The 17,835-nt window shown below is 33.8% G+C and overlaps 1 protein-coding gene across 1 annotated transcript; it reads left to right on the top strand.

Moving 5' to 3' along the window:
- The first annotated feature begins 7,401 nt into the window (after nucleotides 1-7,401).
- On the top strand, nucleotides 7,402-17,259 carry LOC129216489 (protein quiver-like). Its single transcript, XM_054850704.1, has 4 exons — nucleotides 7,402-7,408; nucleotides 9,884-9,931; nucleotides 12,348-12,494; nucleotides 17,039-17,259. The coding sequence occupies exons 1-4, from the start codon at nucleotides 7,402-7,404 to the stop codon at nucleotides 17,257-17,259; spliced, it is 423 nt and encodes a 140-aa protein (XP_054706679.1).
- The last annotated feature ends 576 nt before the right edge of the window (nucleotides 17,260-17,835 follow it).

Here is a 17,835-nt window from a genome sequence, read left to right on the forward strand (position 1 = left end):
CAAAAAAATATTCATTTTGTTCAAGAAATACATTTATTCTAGAAACATATTTATTCAAGTTCAGTGCAGTTAAAACACTCAAAAGTGTGTATCCAGGGGTCATATGTTTTTGAGGGGTCAAAGCTAGCCAAAACCTGCGTTTCGGGATCCTCAAAATGAAAAATTACCAGAGCGGAGCCCCAGTACAACTATTGGGCCGTAATATTACACTTATTGTCCCCTTCCGATTTCTATAGTCAAGTTTCTGTAATTCCCTCCAAAATCCAAAACTAGAATCGCTTTTGCATAATGTCTTGGTCTTCTAAAACATAGCAAATGGGGAAAAAACAAGAAGTTCCGTCTAGAACTAAACGAGCCTACTTTCCCGTATACCATACTACTTTCTAGTACCTGATCAATATTCTCAAAAATAGGTACAATCGCAAATTGTTTCAAACATATTTTTTATTATTTTAAGCCGATTTCTAGGAATAAAATATTCCTTACTCATCTAAAAAAATTAGATGCTTAAAAAAGAAAAGGAAAAAAAAAAAAAAACACGAACAAATAAAATAGCAGCACCTTTTAAACAAAGCAGCTAATACACTTTTTTCCATAAAAAAAATTCTTTAACAGCTTTCAAAACGAAGAAATAATAATTAAAATTAATAAGCTCATTAAAATAAATACATCATATGAAAAAAAAAATCATTTTTTCCCCTGTTGCCAAAAATAATTTTTTAAATGAACTAATGCACTTACCAAAATAAATAAAAAATCAATAAAATGTCAACTCAAAGAAACAATTTTCATTCTCAAAAAAAAAAAAAAATCGTCTGCACATATCTTTATGTAGAAACAGAAATGACTTCGAGTTTATTCGCCGAAAACTGAATATCTAAATTAAAACTTTAGAGTGAAAATAAAAAAAAGTCATATCAACAATAATTATTTCACAGTTAAAACCATAGCTGCGGAGTCGGAGTCAATCTCATTTTGAGATAAAGGAGTCGGAGTCGAATATCCAAGAATTGGAGTCAGTCATTTGTCCTCCGTGTATAAATTTTTGCCAAAGCTACGAAGTCAGAGTCGAAGACGGGGATTTGGAGTCCGATTAATTGTCGGGCACAGGAGTCGGAGTCGGAGTCAGGTGCCCCTAAATTCTCAGAGTCGGAGTCTGGAGTTTGGCGTCAAGAGCTATTTCCAACAAAATTTGTTTGAAGTAAATCCGCCTTCAAGTACGAAATCTACATTGACTTTCCGTTTCCCCGTAGGCGCTAATGTTAAGGGATTTGAACTGTTCAAAATTGAACGGAAAATTGTTCAAATCAAAAAGATATCTTATATACAAGTTTTTTTATCAAAAGCTTTTTCCTACAAAGTTTGTTTGAAGCAAATTCGCTTCACAGTTCGGAATTGCCTTCTATTTCCCCGTAGGCGCTAATGTTATGTTTTTTTGAACTGTTCAAAATTGAACAAAAAATAGTTCAAATCAAAAAGTGAAATATGGGAATGAGGTGTCCTCGCCGAAATCTTTCGAACAAAAAAAAAGTTTGTTCAAATCGGACTATTCATTCAAAAGTTATTAGGGGGGGGGGGGGGACAGACAGACAGACCGACAGATCGACGGACCGACAGACATTTTTCCCCATCTCAATACCCTACTTTCCAATTTTTAATTTTTCGATACTTATTTAATTATTCTATTTATTTTTGACTTTTTTTTTTTTGTTTTTCGCGATATTTTTAAGATGCATTAAGCCTTCTTTCATGCTTTTTTCTTCTTTTTCTGATTTTTACTGGGAAAGTAGGCTAAAAAAGGTGCGGGAAATATCCAGTTCGTTAATGGCACAAATTTACTTCCAAAAAAAGAAAAAAGAAATAATGTATTCCAAGGCAAGTTTTATTATTGAATACATTGTAATTTTTTTTTAATGTAACGAATTTCCAACTTGTTAATTTTGAAAGTGCTAAGTCATCTTAACTATTTCACTTCGCCCCAAATTCCCCAACTAAGGTATTCAATGTCTGATTTAGCAGATATCACCTACTTATATTATATTATTCGCCTTTTAATTATAATTTCTCTATTACCTTCTTAAGAAACGTTACCTGTCCCCTTTTTCTCAACTTATGTAGTATTCTACTTTGAAAAGTGAAATGTAAAAAAAAAAAAAAAGATTTATTGTATTGGCTAAATTTTTTATGCCATATTTTAAACAAGAAGTTCTGTCTAGAACTAGACGAGCCTACTTTCCCGTATACCCATACTACTTTCTAGTACCTGATCAATATTCTCAAAAATAGCTAAAATCGCAAATTTTTTCAAACATATTTTTAAAATACTTTAAGCTGATTTCTAGGAATAAAATATTCCTCACTCATCTAAAAAAATTAGATGCGTAAAGAAAAAAAAAACGAACAAATAAAATAGCAGCAACTTTAAACAAAGCAGCTAATACATTTTTTTACATTACAAAAATCTTTAATAGCTTTCAAAACGAAAAATTAATAATTAAAATTAATAAGCTGATTAAAATAAATACATCATAGCAAAAAAAAAATGTTTCTTTTTCCCCTGTTGCCAAAAACATTTTTTTAAATAAGTTAATGCACTTACTTAAAAAAAAAAGAAAGAAAAAAAAAATAATAAAATGTTAACTTAAAGAAAAAATTTTCTTTTTCAAAAAAAAAAAAATCGTCTGCGCATATCTTTATGTAGAAACACTTCGAGTTTATTCGCCGATAACTGAATACCTAAATTTAAACAGATCGACAGACAGACCGACAGACATTTTCCCCCATCTCAATACCCTACTTCCCAATTTTTAATTTTTCGATATTTATTTAATTATTTTATTTATTTTTGACTTTTTTTTTTCGCGATATTTTTAAGATGCATTAAGCCTTCTTTCATGCTTTTTTCTTTCTTTTCTGACTTTTACTGGGAAAGTAGGCTAAAAAGGAAAGAATTTACAACATGACATTAATTCAACAATACTAAATCTAAAGAATCTAATTTGTCACAAGCACATCCGTTTGTTTCGTTTAAAAGAGGGGTGCGCACCTCCCTAAGAGCTAGAACGCACTCCCCCCAAATATTGCAAGACTCCCCCCAAAAGCAGTAGCCCTCCCACAAAAAGTTAAATGTACCCCTCAAAGCACCCCCTCCCCTAAAAATTCCAATGGCGCAGTCTGCGCCATGACTCCCCCCCCCTAGGTTGGCACCCCTGGTTTCAAATATGCACATCTGTAGCATATGTACTTGGTCATTCAAGAAGCCCCTCCTGTTCTCTGTTAATGAGACGTCTGTGTGGGCGTTCTTTCGATTGACGATCTTAACAAGTGTTTTTTTCAGTTGTAGAATTTAAAATTGACCAAGAAAAAAAAGTACGCTAGGGTGTGTTTTTTTAAATCAGGTCTAATTTTCGTGGAAACACGGTAGGTGGGTTACTTTCAATGAGGTTAGTTTAGCACAGGTTTTCAATATTTTGCACTGCTTTTCTGTTAGTAATTGAAAAATTTCAAAAATTATTTTATTAAACCAAACTTATGCATCTCAGCTTTAAAACCATGTTTCAATTTTTAGCCTGGGTTGGATAGGAAAATTAATATGAAAGATAAGTGCGCCAAATCAGACCAACCTAAAGTTCAGAACCTGAGTTTCAGAGTCTCAAATGTGCATCTTGCTCATTCATTTACGATTCAATTTGCTGCAATTTTAGTACATTCATCAAATGACTCATAAAAAAATAACAAAATAATCATTCCATGTGAATATTTAATATTAAACTATATTTTTCAGCAGCTTAACAAAAAATGGTAAATTGGCCTTGTTAGGAGCGCAATACAAAAGGCTAACTATGAAAAAACGCAAGAATTAGTATTAAACTAAAAAAAAGTTGAAAAATTATTTATTTACGTACGTTACACAATACATTATACAGCGTGAAGCCTGTCATAATGAAAATTCTTTTGTGAATGAAAAATAAATAAACATGTAAACTTTTTGCAAGTTTATAGTTTTTATTGGTAAATTCCAAGAGACGTCATGCAAGTGTAAAAAAGAAAAAACTGCTCTCAGAATATTTGTGGGTGCTTCGAAAATGGACTTACCAGCACTCCGATGTACATAAATACTGTAATGGAAAATGTTATGTATCTATGTAACTTATACTTGTAAATTCATACGCTTTAAATTACCTTTTAATAATCATTCGTTCAGTTCGACAACCTCAACCGGTCAACTGGTGACTAACCGCAGCGTTTTATAAGAGCTACTAGTAACTGGTGACTAACCGCAGCGTTCTATGAGAGCTACCAGAAACTGATGGTTGCTACCGATGTCGTTCTATTAGCCTCACCGGTTGATCTATCGGTAACCGGTCGACCGCAAGTTAAGCTGGTTGATCGGTTATGCGAACCACATGACATTTTGACCAATTATAAGTATTTTTCACCTGCGTTATTCGTCTGCACAAGTATCCGGTGATCAACCGAAAGCGTTCGATGAAGTATTGGTTGGTGAACAACCGATTAGTAACCGCTGATGTCATTAGCCTCTTCAACGCACGGTACTTCTCACTATAACCGGAGCATACAGAACTTGCTCGCACATCGCGTTGCAAACCTTGACTGGTATTCCTCCAATAGAACTAACAGTAAGGAGAAAGTATGGATTTGGAAAATAGGAATAGAATCAGCAGAGATTATTATAGATGGAACTATTTAACCTCAACAAATTCCAATTCTGCGAATCTTCCATTTCATCGTTTATACATTGATGGTTCTCGCACTTCCACTGGTACAACATCAGCATTTGCTTATTTTGAGGGCAAAACTCTTTCATCGTCTTGCAGTTATCATCCCAATAATACTATTTTTTAAGCAGAATTATTTGCTATTTTTCAAGCATTAAAATTCTCGAATTCACTTAACGCTGACTCCATTCAAATTTTTTCGGATAGTCAGTCTTCTCTCTTAGAAATTAAAAATCATCTTCAACAGAATAAAACCGTTTCTGATATCCAACAGTCATTATTAGGTAATACTTTTCTCTCAATTCATTGGGTAAAAGGGCATTCTAGGACGTTCACAGCTGAAGACCCGCAATTTCTTTCTTTATCTATTCCTCTTCTAAAATCATCATTAATTTCATACATTAAAAAATAAACATTAGATGACTGGAAATTTAGAGGGAATGAAGCGGCTACTGGACGTAGAGTCTTTGAATTCTTCCCCACCGTTCATTTTTCTAAACGCATTAAAAGTAGGTTTGAGACAATTTTCCTTTCAGATCATGGACCATTCCCAGAATATCTTCACAGATTTTCGCTTTCTGATTCTGCTAATTGCTCTTGGGAGGAATTAGGTTCTCCGGAGCATTATATTTTCTTCTGTCCACTAACATCACATTTGCATATCAGACGTAATCATAGTCTTTCACTCAATAAAAACGTATTCATCGCCTTTTCACAGCATTAAACCCGCATCAGACTGAACTCAATTTTCAGTCTATCGGCTAAAGAAGGCTTCATGTTTCAAAGCGTTGATAATACATATATTTTATCTATTTTCAATAGTTAATATCGTTTAAATTTAGTTTTTTTTTTTACACTGCAACGCGTTATCTTCTGTAAAGTAACAACTCTTTTATGTCGTATTACGTTTTATTCTATTTTTGTAAAGCTCTTATGCATTGTTTTTGTCTTCTTTATTACGTATATTGATGTTAAATTTCCAGAATTTCTGTCAATGGCAAATCAAAACTGTAACTGATAATAATGTTTATAATGTATTTTTTTTTTTTTATATTTAAATAAAGTTCCTCAGAGACCCACTTGCTCAGATTGTCTGAGTATTTAAAACCGATAAACCGAGCAATTGGTAAGTGCGGGTGTTCTCTGAGGGTGTCGAGTGACGTCATTAGCTGTCACGTGATCAACCGACCGGTTGCTACCGGTCGAGGTCATCGAACGTAAGCAGAGTATCATTTACTCAGATTTGAATTGCATTTTAGCCGTTGCTTTTGTAGTAGTGAGTTATATTTAAATAAATAATAATTTGATTAATAGTAACAACAATGTTTGCTTTATTAACATAGCCCTAAATTTCTTATTGCAGTAACTAATTACTTTTTTCTCTTACATCCCTTAAAACTATGGAACAAACGCCGTAAATCGTCTAATGAGAAAAAAACTTGAAATTTGTTTTTAAGCTTTTAATAATAAGTTTTGGAGTTCTATGAAAAAAAAATATTCATGCCCTTTTCTCCCCGTCATTTTACAAGTGCAAATAAAACTTATAAAACTGCTGAATGTGAGAGAAATTTCTAAAAAAAATTGCGATTTCTTTTCAAAGTGTTTGAAGTTTTCTTATTACTTTTGTTTTTTTGCCGATAAAGCAAATCGATTTCGTTTTAACTAATCAAGTGTTGTATTCATTCTTAAATAACAATGCAATCGTTTGTTTTACGTTTTGAAAAAATACTAGTTTTGTTTTACAATATAATTTTTAGTTTCTAGTTTTATTTTTAATTTTGTAATAAATTTTTATTAGTAAATTTTAAACGTATGTTCAGATTACCTAATGTTTCGAATTTCTGGGTTCTGGTTTACTGGGGTTCCACTGTAAAAGAATTTATTTTCTTTATTATAGTGCTCTTTAAAATACATAAGAAAAATTTTCTCAAGCGACCCATGCATAAATGTTAAAGATTTTGATTAGTTTAAGTTTTGCTTTAAAAAATCGGAGCTTTAATAATGGGGGCGTTTCCAAAATTTTAAAAGAATTTTTTCTGAAAAAGCATGCTTAAAAACATAGGATCTGACCATTTTTTAAATCATTTGTTTAAGTTTAATATTTTTAAAAAAATAACTTAAATCGGCGTGCTTTCAATGTTTATGCTTCTGTCCGATGACATCACAAATGATGAAATGTCATTCTGTGTTGCCATTCACGGAGCAAATTATTTAATTCGCATCTTTACTCACGTGTATCGGCAACGATATGTTTGATAGCAAGCGTAGAGCGCAATTTTAATTCTCTTCTTGATTATCATAACGTCGAATCGCGGTAGAAAAGATGCGGCAAAGTGCATCATTTGTGCCGTCATCAAGAACACGCCTTGTTTCAAAAATCGGACAATTAAAAACATTAATTAAGAAATAACTGTTGGGAAAATGAAAGTATTTTCTGGGTCCATGTCATTTTTTTTTTGCTTATTCTACCAATTTCAGTGACAAAAAGTACTACTTTTGACTGAAGGAAACAACCTCATTATTATTAAAATTAAGGTACTTCAAGATATTTTGATTCCTTTTTAAACTTTAGTATAAGCGTAATAGAACTCTCAAAATAAGATACAGTGGGTATTTTTCTGAAAATAAAAAATAAGAGTAATTTTGGACTTTTGTATCAAAAATGGCCGGTAAGGAGGTTGAGGGAGGGGGATTTTGAAATGTCTTCCCTTATAAAAATGCTAGTAATATATTGTCTACATGCACACAAAAGTATCATGGTTTTATCGCAAAATGCAGTTTCCGGCTCTATTTTCTACCATAGCCCCTCTACTAATCATTGATTTGACTCGTCAATATTTTCTCCTCCTCGGTCCGGTCAGGGATAATTCTCCCTTCTTGCTCTTTCTTTTGAAGCTCTGTAATGATTTTTGTGACTGGGAAAAATAACACTAGGTCGTGTTTTTGAAGGAGCAGTGGAGTAGTGAAAGCCGCGTTGCCAAGTTAACATTTTTAATGTTTGATTTAGCATTATTAATATTTGAGATTTAGCATAAAAATTTGAATTTGACAAGAAAATCAACATTAAAGCGAAACTAGTAATTAGTCATATATTTTATTTTATTTGACGTGATGTTCAGAAAAATAACATAATTAAATTTAAATTTAGTTAACACAAAGAAACGAAATCAAAATTAGCGATTTCTCTAAGTCCGAAAACTAAACAATTTGTAGCGCGTCCTTCAAAATAAGTCCTTCATCTAACGTACGACATACGGGGCATTTGAGAAAGGCCTATGGAATGATGGATAGCAAATAAGTTCAGATTTCTTTTGTAGCTAAAAACTACAGAAAGGCACAAAATCTTTTGACTCGATTTTACTAAGAACTGCTTAATCGTCTGCAATCGATGTTTTGCAAAAAAATTATTTCTTCTCAGCACAAAAATAATTATAGTTAGAAAACTGTACAGATCCATTTATGCAATAAAAAAATGGAAGCTATTATTCCCTTGCTAAACTTTTTCATTTATGTCATCAAATAAAATAATTAGTTGAGATTCAATGCGATAATATACTTTGTTAAGACACTGATGTTAATATTACAAATACTGAGAGAATTCGATCAAAAATTCTTCAGATTTCAAAACACGCATTCTCCGGGAGGTGAATTAACCCTAGAAAGAAGTTTCAACTTTCGGTCCAAATGCCAAACTGTTATGTGTGAGTGGAGAGGCTATCGGAAAAGTAGCTCGAATATCGTCTTTACTAATAATAAAGCTGAAAGTCTCTCTGTCCGGATCTCTCTCTCTCTCTGTCTGTCAGGATCTCTCTCTGTCCGGATGCGGTCTGTCTGTCAGGATCTCTCTCTGTCCGGATCCGGTCTGTCAGTCAGAATCTCTGTGACGCGCATAGCGCCTAGACCGTTTGGCCGATTTTCATGAAATTTAGCACAAAGTTAGTTTGTAGCATGGAGGTGAGCACCTTGAAGCGATTTTTCGAAAATTCGATGTGGTTCTTTTTCTATTCCAATTTTAAGAACAAAATTATCATAAGATGGACGAGTAAATTACGAAATTATCATGACGTGGAACCGTAACATGGGCACAAGCCTATTGGCGAGAAAATTTACCATAAATTATTTGTAAATGTACAGGCAAACCAACAGACCTTTTAATTTTCTATTACGGGCAAAGTCGTGCGGGTACCGCTAGTTAATAATAAAATAAGGGACAAAATGCATCCACCCATGCTTTTAGAAATTCTTGCAGCAAAATGTGGAAAAATAAATGCTGAAAAAACTTTTAATTACCTATAAAATCTCCGAAAAAATGTAACTATGCACTCGTTACGACTATAAAATGCTTTGAAAGAATAGCAGTTCGATTCACAGCTCCAGAATCTTTGCAACCTGGGAATCTCAAATTATGATAAAATACCAATGCTGCTGAGGTCCAAGGCGGGCTCCTTGTCAGTTTGGTCGCCGGGTCCCCTTCTCCTGAAAACGTATAAAATTTATTCTCCGATTCCGACCTGAGCCTCTAGTTTTCAACTAGACTGACATGGACTCTAGAGTCGGCCCTGTGAAATATTGTTCGATCCGGACTGGAAAGACTCAAACGATATAAACTTTTCAACCACCTTTACATGTACAATATTTTCAATGTTCTTATTTTCGTCTTATTTTTAAATATGACTAGTTGTATTACCGAGAAACAGTTAGAGTGTCCTTGAAAAACTTTTTTTTTTAAATACAGAGTGGCTATAAAATAATCGCGAGGTATTCAGAGCTCTCTAGCGACTAAAGTATTGGGCGAAACATGCCAAATTTCATGGGCGGATATACTATAGTTGGAGCAAACTTAAACTGGCAACAATGTGAATCAACTTTAAGTACTTCAATAATAACATGTAAAATTATTCGCTAAATAAATATATCGAGTCAAAAATAAACATTAAAAGTTCCATTAAAATGTAAAATCAAAAACAGAAGAGCAATCATGATGAAGATGTAAACGCAATTTTTGAATTTTCGCCAAGACTGAAAGTAAGCAAGTCGTCAAAACCAGTGAGTTACCTATAACTGAAAAATTCCATATCGGTAATCTGTCTTAAGAACTTTGAATCGAGTTTAAAAATGTTAATACTTTATTTTTTTCTTTTCAGTTTTGTGCATCAGTTCTTGGTGCTGTAGAGCAGAAGAAGAGTGCCTGAGTAAGTTTCTGATTGTTCGTTTTGAAATTATGAATATAGTTTATATTAAACCAAGTTTAAATTGAATCTATGTTCTTAATTGAAGAAAAAAACCAAACTTTCCCAGAAAATAGGATCTAATATAAGTTTTAATCTGATCTCTTACATTAAAAACAGTATTTTTATTTGCAAAAAAAGAACCCATGAAATAAATACATATCAAAACTTATCTGAGTAATCATACAAAAACTCGGAATTTTGCATAAAATTTCTATAAGTATCAGATATTGTTTGGTGTGTTTTGTAATAAACACATAGGGGGTATTATAATATTTTGTAATAAACACATAGTTCAAATTATTTTTGAACAAATGACTTCAACTTTAACCAAAACAAACAAGCCAAGCCCACTTGGCTTCCTTAAGAGGTTTTTTTCCATCTCCAGCTCAATCACTTTCCTATGCTGAGCTGATGAGTGCTAATAAGCACGAAACTGAAGTCCTCGGCTGGAAAGAACTGAGCTGGTGGCGTATTTCATATATTGCTGCTTTAGCCCTGGCTAAGGGGCGATAATTTACTGAATATACCATGCCTTGCCTTCAATCTTCGAGTTGAACCGAACCATTGCTTCGGTCACTCGTTTAGTTTGTGCTAATTCTATATTAGTTACCAGTTTGGTACTCTTGGTTTCCTTAAGAGGTTTTTTCGATCTCCAGCTCAGTCACTTTCCTATGCTGAACTGATGAGTGCTAATAAGCACGAAACTGCAGTCCTCGGCTGGAAATGACTGAGCTGGCGGTGTATTTCATGTATGACTTTGCTTGAATTTTCGCTTACATTATTTATACTGCAAAGCGTTTTCTGAACAATGCTACACTCAATCATAAAAAATTCAATCCGCTAATGTCAATTCTTAGATTGACCATTGAAACTCTTAGTAATTTTTGCACTAATGCTTACTTGAACCAAGTGTGGAACTTTGTGACAGAACTTTTCATAACAGTTTTTACTGTTGCATGCCAATGTAGAAGAGGTGAAAAAACCCACATGAACTTGTAGTCAAAATATTAAATCAATATTTTGAATAAAATGATCAATTCAGTTTCTCAACAAATTGAGACAGGATTTAATGAGATACATTTATCACTGGTCTTAATAGTCTAGGATCCCACTAGGCCTGACCTACCCTCATCGAGTTTCCTAAAATTGTTACCAGAGTTGAAGAGTAAAAGTTGTAAATAAAACGTGAAAGTAAGAATTTCTACCTTTCACGTGACCTAATTATGGTTGCCAGGGGTTGAAAGGTGCCTAAAATTGAGTAATTTACACTCATCGAGTTTCCAAAAATCGTTATCGTAAATGAGGAGTAAGAGATGGAAATAAAATGCTAAACTAAGGTTGCCTACCTTTTTCCGGTGCCTAAGCAGGGTTGTCGGGGGAACGTTCTACAGTTTCATTCTTAGAAATGTTGGTGACTTTAATAGCAACGATCTGTTATAATGTATTAAACGACAGGCGAATTTTAGCGATTAGAATTTATGCGCTCAGAATGACCAAAAGTATTCGGATTCAACTGTAGAGTTTTAGTATAGTTAGCTAGAAAAAAAGTAAAATCGCCACTGTTCAGTTTGGTGTTGCGATCTGATTTGGCACAGTCATTGGCGAGAGTTGAAGGCGCTAAGCAGCTGAGTAAAAAACAAGTGAGAATTTATTCAGTTTTTTTTTTGTCTTTTTCAACACTAATCTTGATCTGTATCTGTGCTTAGGTATTCTCTTCATCGGAAGTGTTGGCAAAACTCGACAGGTGTTTAACACTTCAGGAAATTGAGGAGGCGCATGCGTCAGATTTTTACTGCACTTTAAAAAAAATCCGAAGCGTTACTGAGTATTTCCATGTAACGTTTAGGGATTTCAATGGTTTTTATCCAGTTCCTGGAAAAATCAAGTATCATTGTCAAAAAGTTTCCTGAATTGATACAAGTTGCACGAATGCAAACTTTTCACTTGTGCCAAATATATTTAGCTCCCAGGTTAAAGATTAACTGAGCGTACTTATAAAATGTATCGCCTCTAATTCGATCACGGCCCGTTCAGACTGATTAAGCTCCCAAAGGGAGAGAATAAGTCCGTGAACTACGTAGCTTTGCAAGAATTGCAAGCGAGTAAAATTCTTGGTACATATTTCTGGATTTTTAATGAGGCTTTCACGATAATTTCAGGAAGGCTACTGAATTTTAGATGAAAATGTTCCTAATTTTTACTAGATGTGAAACTAGCAAAACTGGCTTGGGCACATCAGCTGCCCATTATTTTCCAGGAACGTTTCTGAATTGTGTGCGATTAATATATTTGCTATACAAATAATTCAAGAACAGAATTGATAAACTTTTTTCATTCTGAAAAAGATCATCTGTTATTGATTTTTTCCCTTCCTCAGAGAGTACCTATTGGTGCTATGAGTGCGACTCATGGACGGATCCCCGGTGCCGGGACCCATTCAACTCAACAGCTCACCCCAACGACCTCCCGCCACTCAAGCAGTGCGAGGGCTGCTGTGTCAAGATAGTCATGCATGCGGCTACGTGTGAGTATACCCAACTTCTCGGTTTCTAAAAGGTTTATTCTGCATTCTGGTTTGTCATGAGTGTTTCCGAAATTACTTGGGTGTCTAAAAATTTCACTGCATTTCATCAAACATAATTTCAGTCAATCAGGGTATTTTTGAACCACGTGAGTTAACTTTACACCACTTCATATTTTTTAGTACATTTGACTTCAAAAAAAAAAAAAAAAAAAATGTCAAAGGGTCAACGCTTCACTCTGTTGGCAAGGATACATTATCAGTTTTCTACTTGTTCTTTTACAAAATAAGTTGGCAATACTTAATCAGTAGCGTACCTACGGGGTCTGGCGCCACTGGTGAACTTAAGGAATTGCGCCCCTGCCCCGAGGTCGCCCCGATGGGAAGTCACCGAAGGTCAATGTGACCTATCCAAGATCTTTTTGGGGGAACATTTGACTAACTGATTCTACAAATTAGGAGAATCAATTAGGAGTATACTTTTGTTTAAAGCAAATACGAAAAGCATTGCTAATCTGAAATGGACTAAAAAACACAATCATTTACAAACAGGCAAAATACAAATGCTATATATTTGCTAATTAAGGCCTCCCAATCTTCTTTTCAAATAAGACTTTTTATGCTTATATTATTTATTATAATGAGAACAAATACTGAAAAATGACAAAATGTTGCGAACCCCCGAAGAAAAATGGAATTATCCGGCATAGAACGTAGTCTTTAGCTAACTCAATGAATCGAAATAAAATTTTACGCCACGGCTAAGCCCCCCCCCCCCTTTTTTGAGAATTAAAGATTGTTTCATTTTCTATTTGCGATTTTTTTTTTAAATTATCATTATTTTTACTTTTATTTTTATTTATAAAAGCATTTTTCTACTTTTATATGCTCAATTTTTTTAAAAAATTGGAAAAAAAAAAAAACTTCCCTTTTTTTAAAAATTAGTAAAAATGCCGCCCCCTTGGCTGCTGAACCCCTGGCGAGAGTCACTTTTGCCTACCCCTTGGTACGCTACTGCACTTAACATAGCTAATAGTACAATCCAATAATTCTCAAGTTCCGTTTTGGAAGCTACTCTGGAATGCCGGTTTAAAGTTTTTGAAAAACTATTATATCGTAATACTCTATGCAATGCCATAAATTTTAAAAATGTTGTAAAATAAAAGTGGAGAATTTTAAACATTTATAAATTATAGAGTTATGGTTCAAAATTGCTCTATATTTATTAAAGTATTTTATATTACACTGCATTTTTGACATGGTTCAAAGTTTCCTAAGTGAAAGGCTGACTTTAAATCAGGATAAGTATTCATTGTCAAAAGCTTCTACATTATCCTTTTCTTATTTTCGGTAACCATACAATACTTTCCGAGTGCTTTTTCAGTTTTATGCCTTTTATGCCAATAGTTGCAGCAATAATACTAAGAAAAAGAGTGGAGCACTTTGAAAAAGAAATTATTCGATCAAAATTACCCTAAAGGGGTCGTAGAACAAGAGAGGGGATAACAAGAAGAGTGGAATCACGTTTTTCAAAAACAAAACTATGTTAATAAAAAGTTGAGTGAAATGTGACAGGGGCAGGCGAGGGAGTAAGGTGACATTTTATGACAAGGGATGGGTGTCAAAAATGTTGAAAGGTGATGTGACATCATTTATAGTCTGCCTCTAAATGACGATTGAAAAAAACATTAACACTTGTAAAGGGATTGTACTCTGAAAAAAAAAAAAAAAATCCGAAACGTGACTGATTATTTTTGTGTAACGTTTCGGGATTTCACGGGTTTTCATCTGTTTCCTCGTAAAAGCAAGTATCTTTTCAAAAAAGTTTCCTGAATTGATGCAAGTTGCACGAATGCAAAAATCTTTTTAGCTCCCAGTTTAAAGATTGATTAAGCTTGTTTGTTAAATGTATCGGCTTCAGTTCAATTACGGTCCGTCCAGATTGACCAAGCTCCCAGTGAGAGTGAATAATTCACTGGATAGCTGCAGTTTTGGAAGGAATGAACTGCTTGGTTCTTACTTGCAATTATGCTTTAGCTTTGGCAATGACTGCATTGATTTTTCTGGAGTTTACGTAGTAAATCAGGAAGGTTCTAATCAATTACGTTCAACGTACCTAATTTCCCTGGAAGGTTCCAAACTGGCTTTATATAGCCGGAGAGGTTTCCAAATTCTTCAAAAAAATTCAAGGGTAACTCCAGGTAGGTTACTGTCTTTTAGCGGGAAACTTCCCGGCTTTTGAAAGATATGTTATTGGCAGAAATTGGGCACATCAGCTGTCCATTATTTCCCAGGAACGTTTCTGAATCGTTTTTACAGTGTAATAATCTAGAAGTCAAAAGCGCCGCTTGAAAATGACAATACAAAACGATCGAGGCACAAAAAGAAAGCAACTTGCACGCAATAAATGCAACGAATTCTACAAAAATCTCTCTTAAAGGCTTTTTCACAGGTCGGTTTCTGGAAATAATTGATTAGTCTAACTATTTTATAAAAAACAAATTAGGCAGTCAGAAAAAAAATTACAAATAGAAATAACTAAACTAAGGAACTTAATTTTTAAGCAGGCAAAAGTCTTGTTAGAACTTAGTATCTTAACTAAGATAGAGGTATCAGTATAGCGTTTAAAATGTTTTTACTCTAACCAAATTCTAGTTTTGTTGGTTAAAAACTCTAGTTCAACGTTTTTACTGTACTATTAAATATATGTAACTTTTGTGATCGAATTTAAAGCGGAAAAAAAAACTTTTTAAAATCTCAATTTTGAGAAACTAAATTTTGCTATTCTTATCTAATGACATTGAAAAGTACCTAAATCTACAGATGTATAAATAAACAGATATAGACATAGTTGTATAATTCGAATTTTCTCTGAAAAGAAAAAAAAAGGTGCTTGATGTTGAGATGCTTATTTTTTATACCCTTTTTTCGTTTCAAATTGCTCGCTGTTTTTTAGGATGGTAATGATTTGTGACATTCATGAATACTAAAGCTTCTTAATTACATATGACTGAAAAAACTAACAGAGCTTATTAGAACACACTATTTTCCCTGCGCTCTAATTAGCATTTGTGCCTATTACATAATTACACAAATGTGTTTAAAATCAAGTTTCTTTCCGTTTTATCATCAAGAAAAAAAACCTAGCTTAATATAAACTAATTACTGTATTTTGTCTAGAAGCAAGAAAAAAAGTTTTTATTTTTGTAAATTCAGATGTCAACATTGAAATACGTGCAATGGTTTTAGTTATAATTCTTTTCATTTCATTCTTAATGAATAAAAAATGTGTATTGCGTTTCGACGAAGAAGTAATTACCTTCACTCCAATTGTTTTTAAACGCTATTTACAAAAAACTAAAATGACATAATGAAACATAACAAAAAAAAGTTTTTTAATACTTGAAAATAATCTGACTCTTTGTAAGAAACTCCATGTGTACAAAAAAAAAAAAAAAAAAAGCTTTGAAATTCGCACAAACTCATGTGTGCGAAATGATACCAAAAATTCACTAACAGCATGATGAATACATGCTGCAAGTGGATTTATACAAATATACCTAGATTAAAAATAAAAAAAAAAAACACGAATTTTTTCAGTTGTTCAGCTCAATGTTTTCACAAAGCAAGAGTTCTGAGTAACTTCTTAATGGAAATCATTGGCAGACCACAACAATGCTGATCCATAGAAATGCTGATCTATAATAGAAATTACTACGAAAATTTTAAATTTTTACTAAAATTACAAAATTATAAAATGGTGTTTAAATGTGTAATGTGTACCTTTCAGCGTATTCTTAGCAGATCTTTTGGCGCATGTGCTCTTGTTAATTTATTTTTCTTCACAAGTTTCAACTACTACACTCTGTTCAATGAATGCATCTACCGAAAGTAAACAAAATGGTTTCCAGAAGGTTTGCCGCTATTCCATTTTAAAGATTTTCTTTTGAAAAATAAAAGAAAGTTAACCAATAGGTTTCGCACTCGCCGTCTTCTTGGCATCAATTTGTTCTTGTCCAAGCCAAGCACGTGATTGAGGTTGCTCAATAGCGCAATTCCTTGTTCAATTCTAGGCTTTCCCAAGAATAGAAAATATAGTTCAGCGGCAACTACTGGTGAGGATGTCTAGTACTTGGAGGTTTAACTTTGAGTTCTTAACTAAAAAACATTTCCTAGGATCAACAATTTGAAAAATAACAAAAAAGGGTTCAAATTCGAACATATCGCAGTGTTAAAATGGCTCTGACTATGAGACATTCAAATTTCAAACATTCAAATACTCATCAAATACTCAAATCAACATGTGCTCATTTTCAAAGCATTTGTGCACATTTTTGGATATGTAATAATTTCAAAATTGTGTATTGACCGAGTTATGTACTCATTTTTGAGTATGAAATTATTCAGCACCCTATTCGAAAACATGGGCACTCATATTTGAAACAAAAGGTTTCAAGAAATTTTGAAAGCATGAATGTACTCATTTTTGAAAACTTCATTTTTTCTCAGTGCTTGAACATGATTCCTTATACATACATTTTTTCCAGCAAAAGAAGTGGTCCGACGCACCTGCACGAAAAGCCTGTTGATCAACTTGTTCATGGTCGACCACGTGTGCATGTATGAAGGCGGGAACACGGGCCACATGTGCTTCTGCGAACGCGACAACTGCAATGGTGCTTGGGCGCTGTCGGGCGACGCACCTCTTCTCTGTGCCTTTACGGGGATCATCTTCCTCATCTTCCGTCGGCTTGGACTCCTCCTCTGAATCCTCTCAAGCGGAGTGGGATGGTGAAACATTTGTGTCTGTTTAGAGATCTTATTCTTCTGAGAGCGAGTCTGGTTTGAATGTCATTGCGTGTTTCAGCGTCCGTCAGCAACATTTGAGGCAACATTTGAGGGGCAGCGGCTGATAACGGTCAGAGTCCACTTTTTGTCGAAAACACATTTAGAAGAGGTATAGAGTAAAGAGAGTTTCTCTCTATTCTTGAAGCAAAGATCCCAAGTCACGTGATAGCATTTAAAGTAAAGTATATTGGAATAAATCAGGTTTCTTTCTCTAGTTTCATGCGAAACGTGTCTACCATTCGACGTATAGTTGAACCAAGTGAATTGGGATCATCACCTCAGCTTTTCCTAACTGATGTATTTGACTTCCTTCCTCCAGGTACTAACTCCAGCTCTAGGATTCGAAGCACCAAGAAGCAAAGGGGTGTAACTGCCAAAATTTAAAACTTTTAGATAACTGGTGCAAATATCAGGAGAAAGCTCTCATCTGTATTGGGCAGGATATGGTAATAGTAGCCCGAACAGGTGCTGTGATACAGCTTGATTTAGAAAATTT

Source organism: Uloborus diversus, chromosome 2, assembly GCF_026930045.1.
Source record: "Uloborus diversus isolate 005 chromosome 2, Udiv.v.3.1, whole genome shotgun sequence".
Taxonomy (NCBI): Eukaryota; Metazoa; Arthropoda; class Arachnida; order Araneae; family Uloboridae; genus Uloborus; species Uloborus diversus.

Coding starts and splice junctions, on each gene's coding strand:
- LOC129216489 (XM_054850704.1), top strand. Junction 9,932..12,347: donor AGCAGAAGAAGAGTGCCTGA/GTAAGTTTCTGA, acceptor TCCCTTCCTCAG/AGAGTACCTATTGGTGCTAT. Junction 12,495..17,038: donor AGTCATGCATGCGGCTACGT/GTGAGTATACCC, acceptor CATTTTTTCCAG/CAAAAGAAGTGGTCCGACGC.